This window comes from Cherax quadricarinatus, unplaced genomic scaffold, assembly GCF_038502225.1.
Source record: "Cherax quadricarinatus isolate ZL_2023a unplaced genomic scaffold, ASM3850222v1 Contig432, whole genome shotgun sequence".
Taxonomy (NCBI): Eukaryota; Metazoa; Arthropoda; class Malacostraca; order Decapoda; family Parastacidae; genus Cherax; species Cherax quadricarinatus.
Genome location: NW_027195458.1, coordinates 98,029 through 122,371, shown reverse-complemented (window position 1 = coordinate 122,371; position 24,343 = coordinate 98,029). Strand labels below are relative to the sequence as shown.

General features: G+C 39.4%; 1 protein-coding gene across 1 annotated transcript in view; it reads right to left on the bottom strand.

Annotated features, from left to right (window-relative positions):
* Positions 1 to 24,343, bottom strand: part of LOC138851369 (midasin-like) — a 90,725-nt gene that overhangs the window by 59,551 nt on the left and 6,831 nt on the right. Inside the window, exons 4-7 of the mRNA XM_070080422.1 lie at positions 23,261 to 23,501; positions 21,450 to 21,626; positions 12,920 to 13,021; positions 10,287 to 10,395 (exon numbers count right to left, since the gene is read on the bottom strand). Of these exons, the coding sequence (XP_069936523.1) occupies positions 10,287 to 10,395; positions 12,920 to 13,021; positions 21,450 to 21,626; positions 23,261 to 23,501 (629 nt within the window). The remainder of the gene's footprint in view (positions 1 to 10,286; positions 10,396 to 12,919; positions 13,022 to 21,449; positions 21,627 to 23,260; positions 23,502 to 24,343) is intronic.

The following is a 24,343-nucleotide window of genomic DNA, read 5'->3' as shown; positions in this document are numbered from 1 at the left end:
AAAGAAAAATTGCAAAGGTTAGTGGACGAGTTTGGGAGTGTGTGTAAAGGTAGAAAGTTGAAAGTGAACATAGAAAAGAGTAAGGTGATGAGGTTTTTTTTTATTATCACACTGGCCGATTCCCACCAAGGCAGGGAGGCCCGAAAAAGAAAAACTTTCACCATCATTCACTCCATCACTGTCTTGCCAGAAGGGTGCTTTACACTACAGTTTTTAAACTGCAACATTAACACCCTTCCTTCAGAGTGCAGGCACTGTACTTCCCATCTCCAGGACTCAAGTCCGGCCTGCCGGTTTCCCTGAACCCCTTCCTAAATGTTACTTTGCTCACACTCCAACAGCACGTCAAGTATTAAAAACCATTCGTCTCCATTCACTTCTATCAAACACGCTCACGCATGCCTGCTGGAAGTCCAAGCCCCTCGCACACAAAACCTCCTTTACCCCCTCCCTCCAACCTTTCCTAGGCCGACCCCTACCCCGCCTTCCTTCCACTACAGACTGATACACTCTTGAAGTCACTCTGTTTCGCTCCATTCTCTCTACATGTCCGAACCACCTCAACAACCCTTCCTCAGCCCTCTGGACAACAGTTTTGGTAATCCCGCACCTCCTCCTAACTTCCAAACTACGAATTCTCTGCATTATATTCACACCACACATTGCCCTCTGACATGACATCTCCACTGCCTCCAGCCTTCTCCTCGCTGCAACATTCATCACCCATGTTTCACACCCATATAAGAGCGTTGGTAAAACTATACTCTCATACATTCCCCTCTTTGCCTCCAAGGACAAAGTTCTTTGTCTCCACAGACTCCTAAGTTTTCTAATTATTAGTTTTCTAATTATGTTTATGGTACTTTCTTAGTCTTTTATTTTTTAGTAACACATCGGCCATTTCCCATCAAGGTACAGTGGCCCAGAAAACAAAAACTCACCATCATTCACTCCATCACTGTCTTTCCAGAGGCACGCAACATTAACACCCCTCCTTCAGAGTGCAGGCACTGTACTTCCCATCTCCAGGACTCAAGTCCAGCCTGCCAGTTTCCCTGAATCTCTTCATAAATGTTACCCTGCACACACTCCAACAGCACGTAAAGTCCTAAAAACCATTTGTCTCCATTCGCTCATATCAAACACACTCACGCACACTTGCTGGAAGCCCAAGCCCCTCGCACAAAAAACCACCTATACCCCCTCCCACCAACCTTTCCTAGGCCAACCTCTACCCCGCCTTCCCTCCACTACAGATTTATACGCTCTTGAAGTCATTCTAGTTTGTTCCATCCTCTCTACATGTTCGAACCACCTCAACAACCCCTCCTCAGCCCTCTGGATAATTGTTTTGGTAATCCCACACCTCCTCCTAATTTCCAAACTAGGAATTCTCTGGATTATATTCACGCCACACATTGCCCTCAGACACTACATCTAAGCTGCCTTCTCCTTGTTGCAACATTCACCACCCATGCTTCACTCCCATATAAGAGCATTGGTATAACTATACTCTCATACATGCCCCTCTTAGTTTCCACAGACTCCTCAGTGCACCACTTGCCTTTTTTCCCCTCGTCAATTCTATGATTCACCTCATCTTTCACAGACCCATCTGCTGACAAGTCCACTCCCAATTATCTGAATACATTCACCTCCTCCATACTCTCTCCCTCCAATCTGATATCCAATCTTTCATCACCTAATCTTTTTGTTATCCTCATAACCTTACTCTTTCCTGTATTCACTTTTAATTTTCTTCTTTTGCACACCCTACCAAATTCATCCACCAATCTCTGCAACTTCTCTTCAGAATCTCCCAAGAGCACAGTGTCATCAGCAAAGAGCAACTGTGACAACTCCCACTTTATGTGTGATTCTTTATCTTTTAACTCCACGCCTCTTGCCAAGACCCTCGCATTTACTTCTCTTACAACCCCATCTATAAATATATTAAACAACCACGGTGACCACACACATCCTTGTCTAAGGCCTACTTTTACTGGGAAATAATTTCCCTCTTTCCTACATACTCTAACTTGAGCCTCACTATCCTCGTAAAAACTCTTCACTGCTTTCAGTAACCTACCTCCTACACCATACACCTGCAACATCTGCCACATTGCCCCCCTATCCACCCTGTCATACGCCTTTTCCAAATCCATAAATGCCACAAAGACCTCTTTAGCCTTATCTAAATACTGTTCACTTATATGTTTCACTGTAAACACCTGGTCCACACACCCCCCCTACCTTTCCTAAAGCCTCCTTGTTCATCTGCTATCCTATTCTCCGTCTTACTTTTAATTCTTTCAATAATAACTCTACCATACACTTTACCAGGTATACTCAACAGACTTATCCCCCTATAATTTTTGCACTCTCTTTTGTCCCCTTTGCCTTTATACAAAGGAACTATGCATGCTCTCTGCCAATCCCTAGGTACCTTACCCTCTTGCATACATTTATTAAATAATTGCACCAACCATTCCAAAACTATATCCCCACCTGCTTTTAACGTTTCTATCTTTATCCCATCAATCCCGGCTGCCTTACCCGCTTTCATTTTACCTACTGCCTCACAAACTTCCCCCACACTCACAACCGGCTCTTCCTCACTCCTACAAGATGTTATTCCTCCTTGCCCTATACACAAAATCATAGCTTCCCTATCTTCATCGACATTTAACAATTCCTCAAAATATTCCCTCCATCTTCCCAATACCTCTAACTCTCCATTTAATAACTCTCCTCTCCTATTTTTAACTGACAAATCCATTTGTTTTCTAGGCTTCCTTAACTTGTTAATCTCATTACAAAACTTTTTCTTATTTTCAACAAAATTTGTTGATAACATCTCACCCACTCTCTCATTTGCTCTCTTTTTACATTGCTTCACCACTCTCTTAACCTCTCTCTCTTTTTCTCCATATACTCTTCCCTCCTTGCATCACTTCTACTTTGTAAAAACTTCTCATATGCTAACTTTTTCTCCCTTACTACTCTCTTTACATCATCATTCCACCAATCACTCCTCTTCCCTCCCGCACCCACTTTCCTGCAACCACAAACTTCTGCTGAACACTCTAACACTACATTTTTAAACCTACTCCATACCTCTTCGACCCCATTGCCTATGCTCTCAAATGATTTACATAAAGAGAAACTGGATATCAAATTGGGGAGGAGGGCTATGGAAGAAATAAATGTTTTCAGATATTTGGGAGTTGACATGTCGGCGGATGAATTTATGAAGGATGAGGATAATCATAGAATTGATGAAGGAAAAAAGGCGAGTGGTGCGCTGATGTATATTTGGAGACAAAAAACGATATCTATGGAGGCAAAGAAGGGAATGTATGAAAGTATAGTAGTACCAACACTCTTATATGGGTGTGAAGCTTGGGTTGTAAATGCTGCAGCAGGGAGGCGGTTGGAGGCAGTGGAAATGTCCTGTCTAAGGGCTATGTGTGGTGTAAATATTATGCAGAAAATTCAGAGTGTGGAAATTAGAAGTAGGTGTGGAGTTAATAAAAGTATTAGTCAGAGGGCTGAAGAGGGGTTGTTGAGGTGGTTTGGTCATTTAGAGAGAATGGGTCTAAGTAGAATGACATGGAGAGCGTATAAATCTGTAGGGGAAGGAAGGCAGGGTAGGGGTTGTCCTTGAAAAGGTTGGAGGGAGTGGTTAAAGGAGGTTTTGTGGGCGAGGGGCTTGGACTTCCAGCAAGCATGCACGAGTGTATTAAATAGGAGTGAATGGAGACAAATGGTATTTGGGACCTGAGTGAATGGAGACAAATGGTATTTGGGACCTGACGAGCTGTTGGAGTGTGAGCAGGGTAATATTTAGTGAAGGGATTCAGGGAAACTGGTTATTTTTACATAGCCGGACTTGAGTCCTGGAAATGGGAAGTACAATGCCTGCAATTTAAAGGAGGGGTTTGCGATACTGGCAGTTTGGAGGGATATGTTGTGTATTTTTATATGTATATGCTTCTAAACTGTTGTATTCTGAGCATCTCTGCAAAAACAGTGATTATGTGTGAGTGAGGTGAAAGTGTTGAATGATGATGAGAGTATTTTCTTTTTGAGGATTTTTTTTTCTTTTTGGGTCACCCCGCCTCGGTGGGAGACTGCCAACTTGTTAAAAACAAACAAAAAAAAATTCTCCAACATTAAACTCGCCTCCCCTCCCTCTGCCCCATCTGCCATACACCAACAAGAGTCTTCAAGAAGGGTAAGTGTGATGCTAAATGTTCATTTATACATTTTATTAGTGCTTTACATTTATTTGGCATTTTTTCTGCATCTAAATCTATATTTAAGCTAGGGAAGTGACTAGGGAAGTGACCCCTGAAGTGACCTAGAGTCCTTATAGAGGGGGATTCCCCTTCCAAACAATAACCTCTCTTCCCTCTCTCCTCCTCCCTGTCTTCCATTCATCAACAACAGCCTTCAATAAAGGTAACTGTCATGTTTAATGTTCATTCTTTTGTGTATGTAAATCTACCTTTAAGGTAAAAAAAATTTTTTTTTTGTTGATACTTCTGGGTGTCTGGAACGAATTAACTGGATTTACATTATTTCTTATGGGAAAAATGGATTTGCAAATCGTCAATTTCGATAATGGTCACTCTCTGGAACGGATTAATTATGAAAAATGAGGGTCCACTGAACATACAAGTATTTCTGAATTTAGCTGGTTGCCTAAATGTATGAGAGACATAAGTAAGGGAGGACCAAAGTATTGGTATAAGTGGTACTAGCCAAGTTTAATACTATCAGTATTACTTTTAACTTAAAATCAAGTACATGTATTGGAATGTATTGGCTAATTTTCATAGAATCAGTATCACTATAAGTAAATATCAGCTAATCTTCCATAAGGACTTTAGGTAGCAAGTCCTTTCCCAGGGTTACCTCCTATCTTTGTTTTTTAATGCCACTAGGACCAGCTTGAGAGTCACTGGACCCCTGTCGCACCAAAAATCAGTCTAGAGAGCTCTGTTTTTGGATTTCCCTAAAATGGGACACAAAATTGTCATTGTAAAAGTCACCAGCACGGCTTGCAACAGCTGTGTCAGGGTTATGTTCATCCATAAAGGCTTGCACCTTTGTCCACATTGTACAAATGTCCTTAATCGTTGAAGAAGGCAACTTCCTCCATCTCTCTTCCTCCTCCTCTGAAGCAATTTCCTAAGCTGTGGTCTGTTGCTGTTGCAGATTAAGCTCTTGTAGCTCATCAGTGGTTAGCTCTTCATCATCGTCCTCCACCAACTCTTCCACATCCTCGCCACTAACCTCCAACCCAATGGACTTCCCCAATGACACAATAGATTCCGCAACTGGTATAGGCTCCTCAGGGTTAGCCCCAAACCCTTCAAAATCCCTCTCTTGTATACACTGTGGCCACAATTTCCTCCACAATTTTCTTCTTCAATTCAGTAGTATTTCTCACCCTTTTTACCACAGGGTTAGCACTAGAAGCTTTCTTTGGGTCCATGGTGGCTTATTTAGCAGTTACAAGCACTAAAAACAATGGAATAATACAAAATGTATTGCACGTACACGTGGAATCATCCACACCGGCTTGTAAACAATGGCACACTGGCTACCCGGGCGGCTCAGGCTGTGCGGAAACATTCTGGATGAATGTCCTTAACTGAGTTTTTTATCGTTAGCCGAGCCAATATTTTGACGCAAAAACATATCGGTATCCGATTTTATCACTAACGATGGCATTGTTAACTGAGGGTCCACTGTACTGAGAACTCATTTTTTGGTAAAGATTGATCAATACCCATCAATTTCATACTTGCATTTTAGTTAGTATCGAATAATTGACATTATGTTTTTCCTCAGTTAGTTTTTAACACTTCCACTGTCCATCAAATAAATCTACATGTTCACCTCCCTCATATAAGCTTCTTCTTCCTCATATAAGCTACTTCTTCTTTCAACAAAATGGCCGTATCCCACGAAAGCAGGGAGACCCAAAAAAAAAAGCAAAAATTTATCTTAACTTTACTAATGTATACAGGAAAAGGGGTTATCAGTCCCTTGCTCCTGACATTTTAGTCACCTCTTACGACATGCATGGCATATGGAGGAAGAATTCTGTTCCACTTCCCCATGGACATAAGAGGAAATAAACAAGAACAAGAACTAGTAAGAAAATAGAAGAAAACCCAGAGGAATGTGTATATATATGCTTGTACATGTATGTAGGTAGTAGGTTGGTAGACAGCAACCACCCAGGGAGGTACTACCGTCCTGCCAAGTGAGTGTAAAACGAAGCCTGTGATTGTTTTACATGATGGTAGGATTGCTGATGTCTTTTGTCTGTCTCATAAATATGCAAGATTACAGGCATGTCTTGCTACTTCTACTTACACTTAGGTCACACTACACATACATGTACACATTTATTTATACACACTCATCTGAGTTTTCTTTGATTTTATCTTAATAGTTCTTGGTCTTATTAATTTTCCTTTTATATCCATAGGGAAGTGGAATAAGAATCTTTCCTCCGTAAGCCATGCGTGTTGTAAAAGTCAACTAAAATGCCGGGAACAATGGGCTAGTAACCCCTTTTCCTGTAAAGATTACTAAAAAGAATAAGAAAAAGAAAATTGTCAAAGTGGGAAGTCTGAATGTGCGTGGATGTTGTGCAGATGATAAGAAAGAGATGATTGTGGATGTTATGAATGAGAAGAAGCTGGATGTCCTGGCTTTAAGTGAAACAAAGCTGAAGGGGGTGGGAGAGTTTCAGTGGAGAGGAATAAATGGGATTAGGTCAGGGGTTTCAAATAGAGTTAGAGCTAAAGAAGGAGTAGCAATAATGTTGAAGGATAAGCTATGGCAGGAAAAGAGGGACTATAAATGTATTAATTCAAGGATTATGTGGAGTAAAATAAAGATTGGATGTGAAAAGTGGGTTATAATAAGCGTGTATGCACCTGGAGAAGAGAGAAGTGTAGAGGAGAGAGAGGGATTTTGGGAAATGTTGAGTGAATGCGTGGGGAGTTTTGAATCAAGTGTGAGAGTAATGGTGGTTGGGGATTTCAATGCTAAAGTGGGTAAAAATGTTATGGAAGGAGTAGTAGGTAAATTTGGGGTGCCAGGGGTAAATGTAAATGGGGAGCCTTTAATTGAGCTATGTGTAGAAAGAAATTTGGTAATAAGTAATACATATTTTATGAAAAAGAGGATAAATAAATATACAAGGTATGATGTAGCACGTAATGAAAGTAGTTTATTAGATTATGTATTGGTGGATAAAAGGTTGATGGGTAGGCTCCAGGATGTACATGTTTATAGAGGGGCAACTGATATATCGGATCATTATTTAGTTGTAGCTACAGTTAGAGTAAGAGGTAGATGGGAAAAGAGGAAGGTGGCAACAACAAGTAAGAGGGAGGTGAAAGTGTATAAACTAAGGGAGGAGGAAGTTCGGGTGAGATATAAGCGACTATTGGCAGAAAGGTGGGCTAGTGCAAAGATGAGTAGTGGGGATGTTGAAGAGTGTTGGAATAGTTTTAAAAATGCAGTATTAGAATGTGGGGCAGAAGTTTGTGGTTATAGGAGGGTGGGGGCAGGAGGAAAGAGGAGTGATTGGTGGAATGATGAAGTAAAGGGTGTGATAAAAGAGAAAAAGGTAGCTTATGAGAGGTTTTTACAAAGCAGAAGTGTTATAAGAAGAGCAGAGTATATGGAGAGTAAAAGAAAGGTAAAGAGAGTGGTGAGAGAGTGCAAAAGGAGAGCAGATGATAGAGTGGGAGAGGCACTGTCAAGAAATTTTAATGAAAATAAGAAAAAATTTTGGAGTGAGTTAAACAAGTTAAGAAAGCCTAGGGAAAATATGGATTTGTCAGTTAAAAACAGAGTAGGGGAGTTAGTAGATGGGGAGATGGAGGTATTGGGTAGATGGCGAGAATATTTTGAGGAACTTTTAAATGTTAAGGAAGAAACAGAGGCAGTAATTTCATGCACTGGTCAGGGAGGTATACCATCTTTTAGGAGTGAAGAAGAGCAGAATGTAAGTGTGGGGGAGGTACATGAGGCATTACGTAAATTGAAAGGGGGTAAAGCAGCTGGAACTGATGGGATCATGACAGAAATGTTAAAAGCAGGGGGGGATATAGTGTTGGAGTGGTTGGTACTTTTGTTTAATAAATGTATGAAAGAGGGGGAGGTACCTAGTGATTGGCAGAGAGCATGTATAGTCCCTTTATATAAAGGGAAAGGGGACAAAAGAGACTGTAAAAATTATAGAGGAATAAGCTTACTGAGTATACCAGGAAAAGTGTACGGTAGGGTTATAATTGAAAGAATTAGAGGTAAGACAGAATGTAGGATTGCGGATGAGCAAGGAGGTTTTAGAGTGGGTAGGGGATGTGTAGATCAGGTGTTTACATTGAAGCATATATGTGAACAGTATTTAGATAAAGATAGGGAAGTTTTTATTGCATTTATGGATTTAGAAAAGGCATATGATAGAGTGGATAGAGGAGCAATGTGGCAGATGTTGCAAGTATATGGAATAGGTGGTAAGTTATTAAATGCTGTAAAGAGTTTTTATGAGGATAGTGAGGCTCAGGTTAGGGTGTGTAGAAGAAAGGGAGACTACTTCCCGGTAAAAGTAGGTCTTAGACAGGGATGTGTAATATCACCATGGTTGTTTAATATATTTATAGATGGGGTTGTAAAGGAAGTAAATGCTAGGGTGTTTGGGAGAGGGGTGGGATTAAATTATGGGGAATCAAATTCAAAATGGGAATTGACACAGTTGCTTTTTGCTGATGATACTGTGCTTATGGGAGATTCTAAAGAAAAATTGCAAAGGTTAGTGGATGAGTTTGGGAATGTGTGTAAAGGTAGAAAGTTGAAAGTGAACATAGAAAAGAGTAAGGTGATGAGGGTGTCAAATGATTTAGATAAAGAAAAATTGGATATCAAATTGGGGAGGAGGAGTATGGAAGAAGTGAATGTTTTCAGATACTTGGGAGTTGACGTGTCGGCGGATGGATTTATGAAGGATGAGGTTAATCATAGAATTGATGAGGGAAAAAAGGTGAGTGGTGCGTTGAGGTATATGTGGAGTCAAAAAACATTATCTATGGAGGCAAAGAAGGGAATGTATGAAAGTATAGTAGTACCAACACTCTTATATGGGTGTGAAGCTTGGGTGGTAAATGCAGCAGCGAGGAGACGGTTGGAGGCAGTGGAGATGTCCTGTTTAAGGGCAATGTGTGGTGTAAATATTATGCAGAAAATTCGGAGTGTGGAAATTAGGAGAAGGTGTGGAGTTAATAAAAGTATTAGTCAGAGGGCTGAAGAGGGGTTGTTGAGGTGGTTTGGTCATTTAGAGAGAATGGATCAAAGTAGAATGACATGGAAAGCATATAAATCTATAGGGGAAGGAAGGCGGGGTAGGGGTCGTCCTCGAAAGGGTTGGAGAGAGGGGGTAAAGGAGGTTTTGTGGGTAAGGGGCTTGGACTTCCAGCAAGCGTGCGTGAGCGTGTTAGATAGGAGTGAATGGAGACGAATGGTACTTGGGACCTGACGATCTGTTGGAGTGTGAGCAGGGTAATATTTAGTGAAGGGATTCAGGGAAACCGGTTATTTTCATATAGTCGGACTTGAGTCCTGGAAATGGGAAGTACAATGCCTGCACTTTAAAGGAGGGGTTTGGGATATTGGCAGTTTGGAGGGATATGTTGTGTATCTTTATATGTGTATGCTTCTAGACTGTTGTATTCTGAGCACCTCTGCAAAAACAGTGATAATGTGCGAGTGTGGTGAAAGTGTTGAATGATGATAAAAGTATTTTCTTTTTGGGGATTTTCTTTCTTTTTTGGGTCACCCTGCCTCGGTGGGAGACGGCCGACTTGTTGAAAAAAAAAAAAAAAAAAATTATATATATACATATATATATACATATATATATAAATATATTTATATATATACAATATATATATATATATATATATATATATATATATATATATATATATATATATATATATATATATATATATATATATATGTATATATAGCTAAATTTCTCCATGGGGAAGTGGAACAGAATTCTTCCTCCGTAAGCCATGCGTGTTGAAAGAGGCGACTAAAATGCCGGGAGCAAGGGGCTAGTAACCCCTTCTCCTATATAAATTACTAAATTTAAAAAGAGAAACTTTTGTTTTTCTTTTTGGGCCACCCTGCCTTGGTGGGATACGGCCGGTTTGTTAAAAAAAAAAAATAGCTAAATTTATATTACTCACCTGGAAGAGACAAAGTCTTTGACTCCAGCAGTGGTAGCAGAATAGAAATAACATCCATTGGAGCGTAATCCAGATCTTCTAAGAGAAGCCAATAGCCCTTAGTAACAGCCTGAAGAAAAATGTCTAGTATTACAAGGTTGATAGGATGTAACAAGAGTAGCTTTAATGTTGATGAACAATCAGCAAACTTTCAAATATAAGGCAACAGGAAAAATGAAAGCTTCCTGCATCTCATGTCAAAATTAATCCCCAAAATACAGAGATATTCATGCAATAACTAGCAAACTTCATTCAGCAGACCCTCACTTGAGGTAACAGTTGTTTCTGAAAATCGGTAACTAATATGAAATGGTGTTAAGCAATATGAAGAAATACTTGTAAATTAAGGTTACATTCTGTATGTCTCAAAAACACCAAACATTTTTTACAACATCCTAATGACAAAAATAATAAATTTTAAGTTGCATTCCAGTTGGTCATATTTATTGGTATAGTAATGTATAGCAAGAGATGATGTGGCTACTGTATAGGTCTGGTGTGGTCTTGACCACCAATTCTTAAGTGGTCTTGACCACCAAGTCTGAGGGTATGGCTGTGATTTTTGTTTTGATGTGGAGGCAGCGTTATCAGTAGTTGGTTGTGTTGGATTGGTCACGTATTTTAAAAGGCACCATTTATCTGTTTTACCCTGCAGCATTTTATACAGCTGACAATGAGGCATCACTGCTTGCTCCATATTCCTTTTCAAGGCAATGCTCCTAGATGTGTAGGGGCCTCTTCAGTGAAAATGTCTAACTTTACCAATAGCACAGAACTGCAGGCTCCATTGCCTCTTCTATTAAGGCTCATAGAGCAGCCACCTCCACGTGGTGAGTTCTGGGTATTTGTGTGACTGTAATTACATCATCAGTCATACAAAGTAGCTGAGAGCTGCTCACACTTTGTGTGACGTCTATATCACTATAAGTTAACAGAGCAGAGAAGTGGGGATATGACAAAAATAAAGCTTTCTTTTAGGGGCCTCTTCTATTATCAGTCTCCCACCTAAATGGAAACTGAGTTCCTCCACCAAGGAGCTCAAATTAGTGGATAAATATTCAATTTTTGCTGATACTCCTAAAAAGGGACATCCCTCCCTCCTATACCCCCATTCTGTTTTATGTATATTTATAGACCTGATTCACTTATTGAGACACTGTAAAACATAACCAATCATTCCTGATTATATTTTATTACCCAATAAACAGTGAAACTTCTATTTTTGTGTGATTAAGAATTCAAAATTAAAGGCAAGTGCAATACAGAAGAGGCCTGAGGATATGATTAATGAACAGAGGAAATGTTGCTTTAATGCCAGGAATGTCTAGTGTTTATTTTGGACTATTTTTAAATTTGCACTTTACAGGGTAGCTGAAATAGTTGAACTGGTGGTTTCTTGTGCTCAATCAATAGAATAGAAACATACTAGCAAAATAGCTAAGAATGTGGCCAACTGGAGAAATGGCTTAAAACAGGATTCAAAATCAATGAATCACCAATGCAAAATTTGTGCAGTGACCATTAACTCTGTGCCTGCATAATTCCATAGGTTTTCCATCAAATTTTGTACTTCTGATGTCATTACCTTCAGAAAAATATTCTTTAGCATTTCAGTGGACACTGAAAGCAATATTAATTTTGGGGGTCTGGACAGTTAAAGAGTTAGATGGAGAATGGGTCGTATGTTTTTTCCATTTTTAACCAAAATCCCACTAAGTGAATTTTCATTAAATGAGGAATACCTGTACCCAATTTTTTTCATATCTTTATGCTACCTAAGAACAAGCAGTACGAAAATTTACACATTAGCTGAATTTTTTAAAGCTTTATGGCACAATGATTTTGCTAAGCTGATAAAAAATTTAGCCAGATTATCACACTGCAACAAAATCACACTAAGTGAAGGTATGGTTTAACAGAGGTTACTATACTATAAAAGGAAGCCTAATACTGTCCTTAGATATGTACTAACATAAGAACGAGTACTATGGTAATGGTACACTCGAGCTAATGGCACATTGACCCCAGCACCATTTATGCAGCGCCCTTTTGTGCCATGGCTGAATTCGACAACATGTGAATACTGGTTTCCATCCACAAATTTGAAAGTGAACTCAGTACTGATAGCATGCTTCAGTACAGACTGCCATTTTACCTTTGCTGTATATGTAATTAATAAGAGCAAGTTAATAACCCTAGAAATGTCTCTCAAACTTGCAACTTCAGTGAAGTGAAGAAAAAACAAACATTAAAACTTAGTGACAAACTTGAACTAGAATGGGGTGTAAGTAGAAGTGTATTAATGACAAAATATAACATTGAACTGTCAACATATTAAACAGTCAAAACAAAAACTTTCTAAACAGAAAAAATAAAAATAATGGCACCTGTAAACCCTTAAACTGTCCAAACGTAGATCTACATCCATGTGCGGGGAGCTCCGAATGTAGATCTACGTTTTCTTTTAGCTCTTTCAAATGGGAAAAATCAAGGTCAGAGCGCTACGTATGTGAACGTAGATCTACATTTGGACAGTTTAAGGGTTAATCGTCAAGGGTGCTGTTATTTAGAAGTTTACTGTATAGCAACAATACCTGTGTGAGTGAGCCTGGTCTCCAGATAAACTCTCCAGGAGTTGGTGTACAACAGTAAGTGCCAAGGAGAGTCTTGCTGTCTGTCTGATCTCCAAGCTGCACCTGCATTTTCATTAATACAAATATTACATAGAATTCAAGGATAAATTGTAAATACAAAATCTCAATGTACTATTTGCAAAGACATAAATAAATAAATAAAGTTTAGACTGCCTGTAATGCCAAGACATGATAGTGGCTCTCTTTGCACTACAAATCATTGTAAAACCTCACTGTAAACTACCTATGTATATATACTTCCTACAATATGTCAACCACATTGTAAACGTGCAAGAAAATAAAAAAATCTGAAATCTGAATCTAAATAATAAACAATATTTTAAAAGATTATTAACCCTTTGAGGGTTTCGGACGTACTAGTATGGCTTACGACCCAGGGTTTTTGACGTACTAGTACGCCTAAATTCTAGCGCCCTCAAATCTAGTGGGAGAAAGCTGGTAGGCCTCCATATGAAAGAATGGGTCTATGTGGTCAGTGTGCACAGTATAAAAAAAAATCCTGCAGCACACAGTGCATAATGAGAAAAAAAAAACTTTGTTTTTTTGGAATAAAACAGGGGACTTTGCACTGTATTTTCGTATGGTATTTATTGTTGTATTCTAGTTTTCTTGGTCTCATTTTATAGAATGAAGGCATATCATAGAAATTGAGATGATTTTGACTGGTTTTACAATGAAAAGTACCTTGAAATTGAGCTCAAAGTAGCAGAAATGTTCGATTTTTACCAAAGTTCAAAAGTAAACAAATCATGCCAAGCTTCCAATACACGTCAACTGGTGAGTCTAATATTCTTTTGCAAGTGCGCCAATATGATTCATACCATTTTTTACACTAATGCAGTAGTCTGCATAACAGTAAATCTTTTATTTTTTGTGAGAATAAAAATTCAAGGTGGAAAGCAAAAGAATGTAAGAGGGGCCTTGAGACGTGACTAATGAACAGAGGAAATGTCATTTTAGTGCCAGGAATGTATTTCTTGTTTGTTCTGGACCCTATTCGGAAATTGGCATCTTTTGAAATTTGTGTGAAATTGGCAAAATTGCTAAATTCTGACCACTGAACTGGATAGTTGAAATTGGTAAATGGGTGGTTTCTTGCACTCATTCAATAGAAAATATGGAGTTCTAGCGAAATATTCATGTTTTTTGTCGACTAGTACAGTAGAACTGGCTGAAAATGGGGCTCAAAGTGGGCAAAATCGCCGATCCGTAAACATCGCCGAGACCGCTAACTTCGCGAGAGTATAATTCCTTAAGTTTTCCATCAAATTTCATATTTTTGGTGTCATTATGATCAGGAAAAGATTCTCTATCTTTTCATAAGAAAATTTTTTTTTTTTTTTTAAATTTGGCCGACCCTGAGAACGAGTCTCGGAGAGGGCCTGTCGACCCTCAAAGGGTTAAACATTTAAGTAATGCCAACCTCCCCCTTGAGTATTCAACGTGAGAACTACAACCAGTGCTTTCTGCATGTCATTCTGTAGTTCAGCACAAAAACCAAGTTGTCATATACAGAAGACGACTGATTAAGATGTGATCTTTCAGGATGATTTTACTATATAACAGTTTAATTGCGACAATTTTTCAATCACAACACTGTGATGTTTACTGATGATGGTTTAATTATTTTTTAACACTTTGGCCATCTCCCACCAAAAAAGAAACACTTTCATCATCATTCGCACATAATCACTGTCTTTGCAGAGGCACCCAGATACCAGTTTAGATGTCACTCCAAACAGCCAATATCCCAAACCCCTCCTTTAAAATGCAGGCATTGTACTTCCCACCTCCAGGACTCTAGTCTAGTTAATTGGTTTTTCTTAAATCCCTCCACAAAATATTATCCAGCTCACACTCCAACAGCTTGTCAAGTCCCAAAAACCATTCGTCTCCACTCACTCTTTTCTAATGTGCTCACACATGAGCATGTTTGATAGGAGTGGAGACGAATGGTTTTTATGATTTGATATACTGTTGGAGTGTAAGCACAGTAATATGTACGAAAGGATGCAGGGAAACTGGTCAGCAGGACTTCAGTCCTGGAAGTGGGAAGTACAGTGCCTGCACTCTGAAGGAGGAGTGTTGATAAGAGGGGTGTTGATAAGTGATATAATGAATGATGATGAAAATGTTTCTTCTTTTCTGGGTCACTCTGCCTTGGTGGGAAACGACCGATGTGTTAATAAAAAAATAAAAATAAATCTGCATTTCCTAATTTCCAAACTATGAATTCTATGCAAAATATTAAAGCCACACATTGCCTTCAGACACATCTCCACTGCATCTAGCCGCCTCCTCCTCGCTGCAACATTCACAACCCATACTTCACACCCAAATAAGAGCTTTGGTGCCACTATACTCTCATACACTCTTTGCTTCCATGGATAACATTGTCTATACAGATACCTCAATGCACCACCCACCTTTTTCCATTCATCACTTCTATGGTTTACTAACAATTTTTTTTACATATATTTTTACTAAAAGCATACAGAGAATCAATAAAATCATTATGTAAGAGTTAGTACAACCATTCATGGCAATGTCTCTTTCTCACAGTTGGAACTTGTGAAAGACTGCCATTAACCCCTTAACTGTCCAAACGTAGATCAACGTTTTATTTTTCCTACCACCAAAGTTGGGACGATTGGCCCAAGATGCCTGGTCAGTAAAGAATGGGTCTTAACACTCAGTGTGTGCAGTATTAAAAAAATCTGGGACCACTTACCACCTTGTGGGAGCACCAGCTCAACTGAGCACCAGCTAGAGCAAAAAGAGTGGCAAACACCAGAGATTCACTGATATGTCATATTAACACTCCCCTTTTAAGAGGAAAGTGATGATGGCCCCGAATTTAGTGTCCTCGAGATAGATGTGGCCACAAGTGGTAGAGGAAATATCAACAACCTCGATAATAACCCATGTACAACATCCTTTCAATTATTATATCACTTGTAGTGTTATCCTATCAGAATGTCCTATAACCTATGCCCTAAGAGAAACAATTCTGGAACATGTGTAATACATGCTTGGAAGGCCGGGTGGCTGGCTGGCCGGATGGCTGGCTGGCTGGGTGGCTGGCTGGCTGGCTGGCTGGGTGGCTGGCTGGCCAGGTGGCTGGCTGGCCAGGTGGCTGGCTGGCTGGCTGGGTGGCTGGCTGACTTTGGCTGTCTCTATCTCTCTCTGTCTGTCTGTCTGTCTGTATCTATCTCTGCCTCTGTCTCTGTCTATATCTCTGTGTTGCATACCCAGAACAGGATAAAAGGAGAGGTGGTTGGCTGACCACTTGGATGCTGCTAATTGGTTACCGGCCTGCAGTACCCTGTGTGATGTCATCACACCTAATGTTGAAGCTGCTGAGCTGGCCTCACTGAGTCACCTGACAGCCTCACTCAGTTCAGCTCACTTGATAGATTACATCAGCTGGACTTAGTTTCCTGCTGGCTTTCGCACGACGTGTGTAACACTGGGAGTTGTGTCGTGTGACATGGAGACGGTAGTGTCGTGAAACATGGAGACGGTAGTGTAGTTGTGTGACACGGAGACGATAGTGTCGTTGTGTGACACGGAGACGATAGTGTCGTGTGACACGGAGACAGTAACGTCGTCGTGTGACACGGAGACAGTAGTGTCGTCGTGACACGGAGACGGTAGTGTCGTCGTGTGGCACGGAGACAGTGTCGTGTGACACGGAGACGGAAGTGTCGTGTGACACGGAGACGGTAGTGTCGTTGTGTGACACGGAGATGGTAGTGTCGTTGTGTGACACGGAGGCAGTAGTGTCGTCGTGTGGCACGGAGACAGTAGTGTCGTTGTGTGACACGTAGACGGTAGTGTCGTTGTGTGACACAAAAGGCAGTGTCGTTGTGTGACACAGAGAAGGTAGTGTCGTTGTGTGACACAAAAGGTAGTGTCGTTGTGTGACACAGAGAAGGTAGTGTCGTTGTGTGACACAGAGAAGGTAGTGTCGTTGTGTGACATGGAGAAGGTAATGTCATTGTGTGACACGGAGAAGGTAGTGTCGTTGTGTGACACGGAGAAGGTAGTGTCGTTGTGTGACACGGAGAAGGTAGTGTCGTTGTGTGACACGGAGAAGGTAGTGTCGTGTGACACAGAGAAGGTAATGTCATTGTGTGACACGGAGAAGGTAGTGTCGTTGTGTGATACAGAGAAGGTAGTGTCGTTGTGTGACACGGAGAAGGTAGTGTCGTTGTTTGACACGGAGAAGGTAGTGTCGTGTGACACGGAGAAGGTATTGTCGTTGTAAGACACGGAGAGAAGGTAGTGTCATTGTGTGACATGGAGAGATGTTAGTGTTGATGGTGTCGTGCGTTTTCAGTACAGTGGACCCCCGGTTAACGATTTTAATCCGTGCAAGAGGGCTCATCGTTATGCGAAATAATCGTTATGCGAATGAATTTTCCCCATAAGAAATAATGGAAATCAAATTAATCCGTGCAAGACGCCCAAAAGTATGAAAAAAATTTTTTTTTACCACATGAAATGTTAATTTTAATACACACAAACTGAAAAAGGCATGCACAATTAAATGACACTTACTTTTATTGAAGATCTGGTGATGATTGATGGGATGGGAGGAGGGGAGAGCATTATCTTCTTACTGTTTAGAAGGGGAATCCCCTTCCATTACGACTTGAGGTAGCAAGTCCTTTTCCGGGGTTACTTCCCTTCTTCTTTTAATGCCACTAGGACCAGCTTGAGAGTCACTGGACCTCTGTCGCACAACAAATCTGTCCATAGAGCTCTGTACCTCCCGTTCCTTTCAGTATCTGTAAGAAGTGTGTGTTGGTGATAGGATATACGGGTGACGGTGTGACGAGAGTCGTGTGACATTTGGAAGTGTTGTGTAACCCTTTGGAAAAGGTATTGTCTTGTAACACAGAGATGGCAGTGTCAGGTGACGCAGAGAAAAGGTAGTGTCGTGTTGTATGACATGGAGCATCATGACATGGAGAAAAAGATGTGTGACACGGAGAGGAGTGTTGTAACACGGAGAAAAAGTAGTGTTGTGTGACAGAGGTGTGTCATGACACAGAGATAAGGTAGTGTCATGTGACACAGGTGTGTCAATGACACGGAGATAAGGTAGTGTCGTGTGACACATGGAAGAAGGCAGTGTCATGTGACACTGAGAGAAAGGTAGTGTTGAGTGACACGGGGAGGGTAGGGTCATAACTGTTTTACTGTGACGTGATAATTATGTACCAAAAAAATAATAGATGTTTCTTTGTAGATATTATGTACCAAAGAACATACTCTTATTTTATGCTAAAATAATTTACTAGTAAATATTTTAAAAAGAACAGTATGTGTTTTGTACTAAAGGATTATATTCTTATTACAGTTCTAGCAGTTCTGGTAATGGGCTAATTGTTAAATGATATCTTAATTCTCTACAGCCGAGTACTGGTTATGATTCCCATAAAATAGACTACGAGCTTGATTACCAGAATTGTAATACTGTATTACTCTGTCTCTATCTCCGTCTCACAGGTGCACATAAATAATTTTTTTTTTTCAACAAGTCGGCCATCTCCCACCGAGGCAGGGTGACCCAAAAAAGAAAGAAAATCCCCAAAAAGAAAATACTTTTATCATCATTCAACACACTCTCACATTATCACTGTTTTTGCAGAGGTGCCCAGAATACAACAGTTTAGAAGCATATACGTATAAAGATACACAACATATCCCTCCAAACTGCCAATATCCCAAACCCCTCCTTTAACCCTTTCAGGGTCCGTCCCGTAGATCTACGGCTTTACGTTCAGGGTCCAAACCGTAGATCTACGCCATGAGCTCAGCTCACTCTGATAAACTGTGAGTGGTACATTTGGGCCTAGATATGAGAGAATACATCTATGTGGTATGTGTGCACCACATAAAACAGATCCTGCAGCACACTGTGTATAATGAGAGAAAAAAAATGAAATCATGATTTTTCGATTAAAACAGCAACTTTGCAGTGTTTTTTCGTATGTTTTTTATAGTTGTATTTGCGATTTCTTGGTCTCATTTGATAGAATGGAAGACATATTACAGAAATAGAGATGATTTTGATTGGTTTTAGCACTGGAAATGGCTTGAAACTGAGCTCAAAGTAGCAGAAATGTTAAATTTTTGCCGATATTCAAGAGTAAACAAACGACCTCACACGTCTAATACACGTCAGCTGGTGGGTCTAATATACATTTACAATTATGGTGATGATATTTATACAATTATTACAGTATTGCATAACAGTAAATCTTCTATTTTTTGGTGTGAATAAAAATTCATTATGTGAATAAAAAATCAAAATGGAATTTATTTGTAAAGCCTCAAAACATAACTAATGAACAGAGGAAATGTTAGTTTAGTGCCAGGAATGCCTACATTGTTCATTCTGAACCCTATTTTGAAATTGGAATATTTTGAACTTTGTGTTAAATTGGCCAAATTAACAATTTCCGATCACTTTATTTTGTAGTTGAAACAGTTGACTTGGCGATTTCTTGTGCTCAATCGATAGAATAGAAGTAATACTAGTGAAATAGCTAAGAATTTGGTTGATTGGAATAATGTAATTGGCTTAAAATGGGAGTCAAAGTCGGCAAAATCGCCGATTCGTAAATATCGCTGACACATCAAAATTCGCGAGAGCATAATTTCGTCAATTTTCCACCAAATTTCGTACTTTTTGTTTTATTACCTTCACAAAAAGATTCTCTACGATTTCATAAGAAAAAATAACAAATTTTTTTTTTTGAAAATTCTTGGACACTGGTGCATGACTCCAGATTTGGGCCTTGGACCCTGAAAGGGTTAAAGTGCAGGCATTGTACTTCCCATTTCCAGGACTCAAGTCCAACTATATGAAAATAACTGGTTTCCCTGAATCCCTTCACTAAATATTACCATGCTCACACTCCTCCAGATCGTCAGGTCCCAAGTACCATTAGTCTCCATTCACTCCTATCTAACACGCTCACGCACGCTTGCTGGAAGTCCAAGCCCCTCGCCCACAAAACCTCCTTTGCCCCCTCTCTCCAACCCTTTCGAGGACGACCCCTACCTCGCCTTCCTTCCCCTATAGATTTATATGCTTTCCATGTCATTCTACTTTGATCCATTCTCTTTAAATGACCAAACCACCTCAACAACCCCTCTTCTGACCCTCTGACTAATACTTTTATTAACTCCACACCTTTTCCTAATTTCCACACTCCGAATTTTCTGCATAATATTTACATCACACATTGTAAATTACCTAGGATAACCCAAAAAATCCAGACAAAATGCTATACAGTGCTTGTAGATATAAAGCATAATAAGCATGACTGGCAAGTAATATGCATTTTCACTTGCTCACGAATCAGACATGACGATTCTGCATTGTGTTTAATACTTGCTCGTGAGCGGCTCTCTCAGACAGAGAGACAAGCCGACAGGAAGACACACACACACACACACACAGAATGACAGATAAGCAGAGAAAGAGATAAAGAGACAGAGGTAGACAGATAGACAAATAGACAGACATGTTTATATGTAACAACGAAAACAAATAAAGCCAAGGCAGTGCATGATCATCAAGTGTCACTTCACTGCTGCACTGTCAGCAGTGGAGTGACACTTGTCTTATTCTGTGCTTCAAGGAGTTTCATATATACTGCAGCATGTCTAAAACATTGCTCGGACTTATAAATACTTTGTATATATTTGTAGACAATGTTCACCTGTCAGTGTGTTTGTGACTATCTGAGTACTATTTCAGTACCTAATATTAGTGTCAGAACAAACATTGGCTATGAAATCACAATAACTACTACAAATTGTAATTATCAGAACATAAAAATTATATAAATAAAAAAAAAAAAAAAAAAAAGAGGAAAAAAAGGCATATCGGCAACACTTCTGCAAGCAGCAGGACTCCATGTTGCCGTCAGGTGAGCATCCAGCACCAACTTCTTATTACACACAGAAAAATGCCCTCTTTAATTTAAAGAAAAAAAAAAAACTTTTCTTTTTTTCAAAATATTCGAAGCGCTGGGCAAGTTAACGAGTTAATGATTGAAAAAAAAATTCCCACAAGTTATTCAATACATGGTATAGAATAACTTATGGGAATTTTCTGGTCTACTGGCCTTTTTACACATAGAAAATTACCCTCTTTAATTTATAAAAAAAAAAAATTCAAAATATTTGAAGCACTGGGCGAGAGAACATAGATCTATGTTTGGACAGTTAATAGGTTAATGATTGAAAAAAAAATTCCCACAAGTTATTCAATACTTATGGTGCATTAAATTTCTCTGTGTGCATCGACTTTCAGAAGTATAACCTATGTAATGAGGGATTACTGTACTATTCTGAAACCCAATAAGAAGGGTCTAAGCCTTAAAATAACACAATTTTTGAAAATAAATTAACTGAAGTTGCAATACAATTAGTAATTTGGCATTACCTTGGTTAGATGAGGAGCTTTAGCTCGCCCAGTGACACAGGCCAAATATTCCACAAGAGATGTCTTTCCACTTCCAACAGCTCCCACAATCAACACAGGATGACCTTGACATACTGACATTGCAACAGCTTCAAGGTTACGTTCAGTGGATGGAAGTAACACCAAGGAACCTTCCTTCTGTTGAAAGAGAAAATATGACAAACCAGTCCATAAAAAAATTAAGGAAAAATTTAAATTCAATATTCACATCAAACAAATTAACTGTTAAACTGTGTCCATGTACTAGCTTGCACAATTTTTTGTGCCTTCAAATATGCCACTTGCCAATACTTTTGACATCAGTTCGACTGTTTAGGTCTCCTACATCCTCCTCAAGCCTTTGAAAAAATACAGGACCAGGTAGGTTCACACAGTGCATCATGGTGTAACACTGCCTAACTAGCATAAACAAACAATAAAGCTAGGCCCTGATGTTCCAACACCAGCTTCCATACCAGCAAACAGGGTGTGGAACTGCCAGGAAGATGCCCTATTCATTCCAAATTCATTGCAATTTCATGATATTAACAGTGGAATTTAGTTAATAAAGCACAATATGTATATTTAACTTAGGATAACCCAATATAGTCAATGTGAATCACTTCTACATTTCAATGCACATTACAGTGAAACAACTGTAATATCGTAAGCTTTCCTTGTAAATATGTTTTACAGTTCAACAGTTGAACACAAAGGCTGTCTTCAAGAAAGCACTGGACAGGCACCTAAAGTCAGTATCTGACCAGCCGGGCTGTGGTTCATACGTCAGGACCAGGCCGCGAGGGTGCTGACCCCTGAAACCCTATCCAGATATACTTCAGGTAAAGAAATTACATTATGTAAAACTGACCTATAATATTCCCTTGAACCTTTTTTTTTTAACACACTAGCTGTCTCCTAATAAGGTAAGGTAACCTGAAAAAGAAACTTCCAGTTCCATCGGCTTAAAATAGGAAGCCTTCCATTCTATCAAATGAGCAAAAGAAACTGCTCATTCAACTATCAGAACTACTCTATAAAGTTGTTAATTTGGCTCCATTTAAACAAAATTCAATGAATTCCAATTTAAAAACAGACTAAAATAAACACTGCAGGCAATCCAAGCACTAAAGCAATCTTTCCTCTGTTCATTAAACACATAATGAAGCCTCTCATATATAACACCTGCCCCAGTTTTTAATCCATAACACAAAAAGTTAAAGTTTTACCCTGTTTCTCAAATTAATAAAATATAACCAAGAATGACTAGTTATGGTTTAGGCTGCCCCTAGTAAAAACCCACACAACAGACCAGGGGCAAAGGCAAAAATCAAATTTTTCTGCCACTGAGGATCCTATTCAATCCACTTCCAGTCTGAAACTGACCAAAATAATTTCTATATCTATCAACTGATATCAAGAAACTCCCAATAAAACCATAAAAACCACCCTAGAAAACACCTCAAGGTCACTATTTAAACTAAAGACAAGGTCAGAGGTTTCCTTTTCTCATCTTGCACTGCATGGGGACAGGATTTTTTTTTATAATGTGCACATTCACCACACAGACCTATTCTTTAGCCAAAATTTACCAGTCACAGCCTATTTGAAGTTGCTGTACTTACAACGCAGATCTACACGAGTAACACTGGGGTCAGTGACGTAATCTAGAAGGGAGACAGTGAAAGGGTTAATAAACAATTAGTTCAAAAATACAAAATGCTTCATAAATATAATACAGAAAAGAAGATTAAAGGAGACGATGAACCCCAGTAGTGGGCCTAGTTTCTTACCAGACATTTTCTGTCAAAGATGGGAAGTGACACTCCACTAACACTGACAGTGTGACGCAACTCTGCGCAGCTCTTAATCGATTCATCTTCAGACCAAACAGTTGGCAATATATGGCATGTTGTCTGTCCATTTTTTACTGATAATCTTGTGTGTGTTTCCAGTGAAACATGTTTTATTATCAATGCTTCTCTCTGAGCTTCACTCATTCTAGATAAAACTGCAATACAATTACAAGTCAACCTGTGGAAAAAATGAGAATAGCAAAGGTGAGATAATAATGTAAAAAATAACATTTTATACACTTCACACATGAAGGCTAAGCTGCATCCAACTTATGCATTTTAAAATGTTGTGACTGAATTAAGGAGTTTCTCTTCAAGATCACTTTAAAATGCGCCAAGATACATTCAGAACAACTTTTGCTGTTTAACTACTGAATAATGCAATATATTCATATTCTGGTTAGCCGGACTTAAGTCCTGGAAATGGGAAGTACAATGCCTGCACTTTAAAGGAGGGGTTTGGGATATTGGAAGTTTAGAGGGACTTCTAAACTTCGTATATGAGCACCTCTGCAAAGACAGTGATTATGTATGAGTGAGGTGAAAAGTGTTGATTGATGATGAAAACATTTTCTTTTGGGGATTTTCTTTCTTTTTGGGTCACCCTGCCTTGGTGGGAGATGACCGACGTGTTGAAAAGAAAACAAAAAAGAAAAGATTCATATATAATTTTTTTTTTCAACACTCCAGCTGTCTCCCACTGAGGCAGGGAGACCCAAAACAGAAAGAAACACTGTCACCATCATTCACACAATCTGTCTTTGCAGAAGAGCTAAGATACAGCAGTTCAGATGTCACTCCAAACAGCAAATATCCCAAACCCCTCCTTTAAAGTGTAGGTATTGCACTTCCCGCCATCAGGACTTAAGTCCAGCTAACCAGTTTCCCTGAATCCGTTCACAAAATATTACCCTGTCCACACTCCAATAGCTCATCAAGTCCCAGAAATCATGTCTCCATTCACTCCTATCTATATATTGTATATTTGCATTTATTTTTACCCTGCCTCGGTGGGAGACG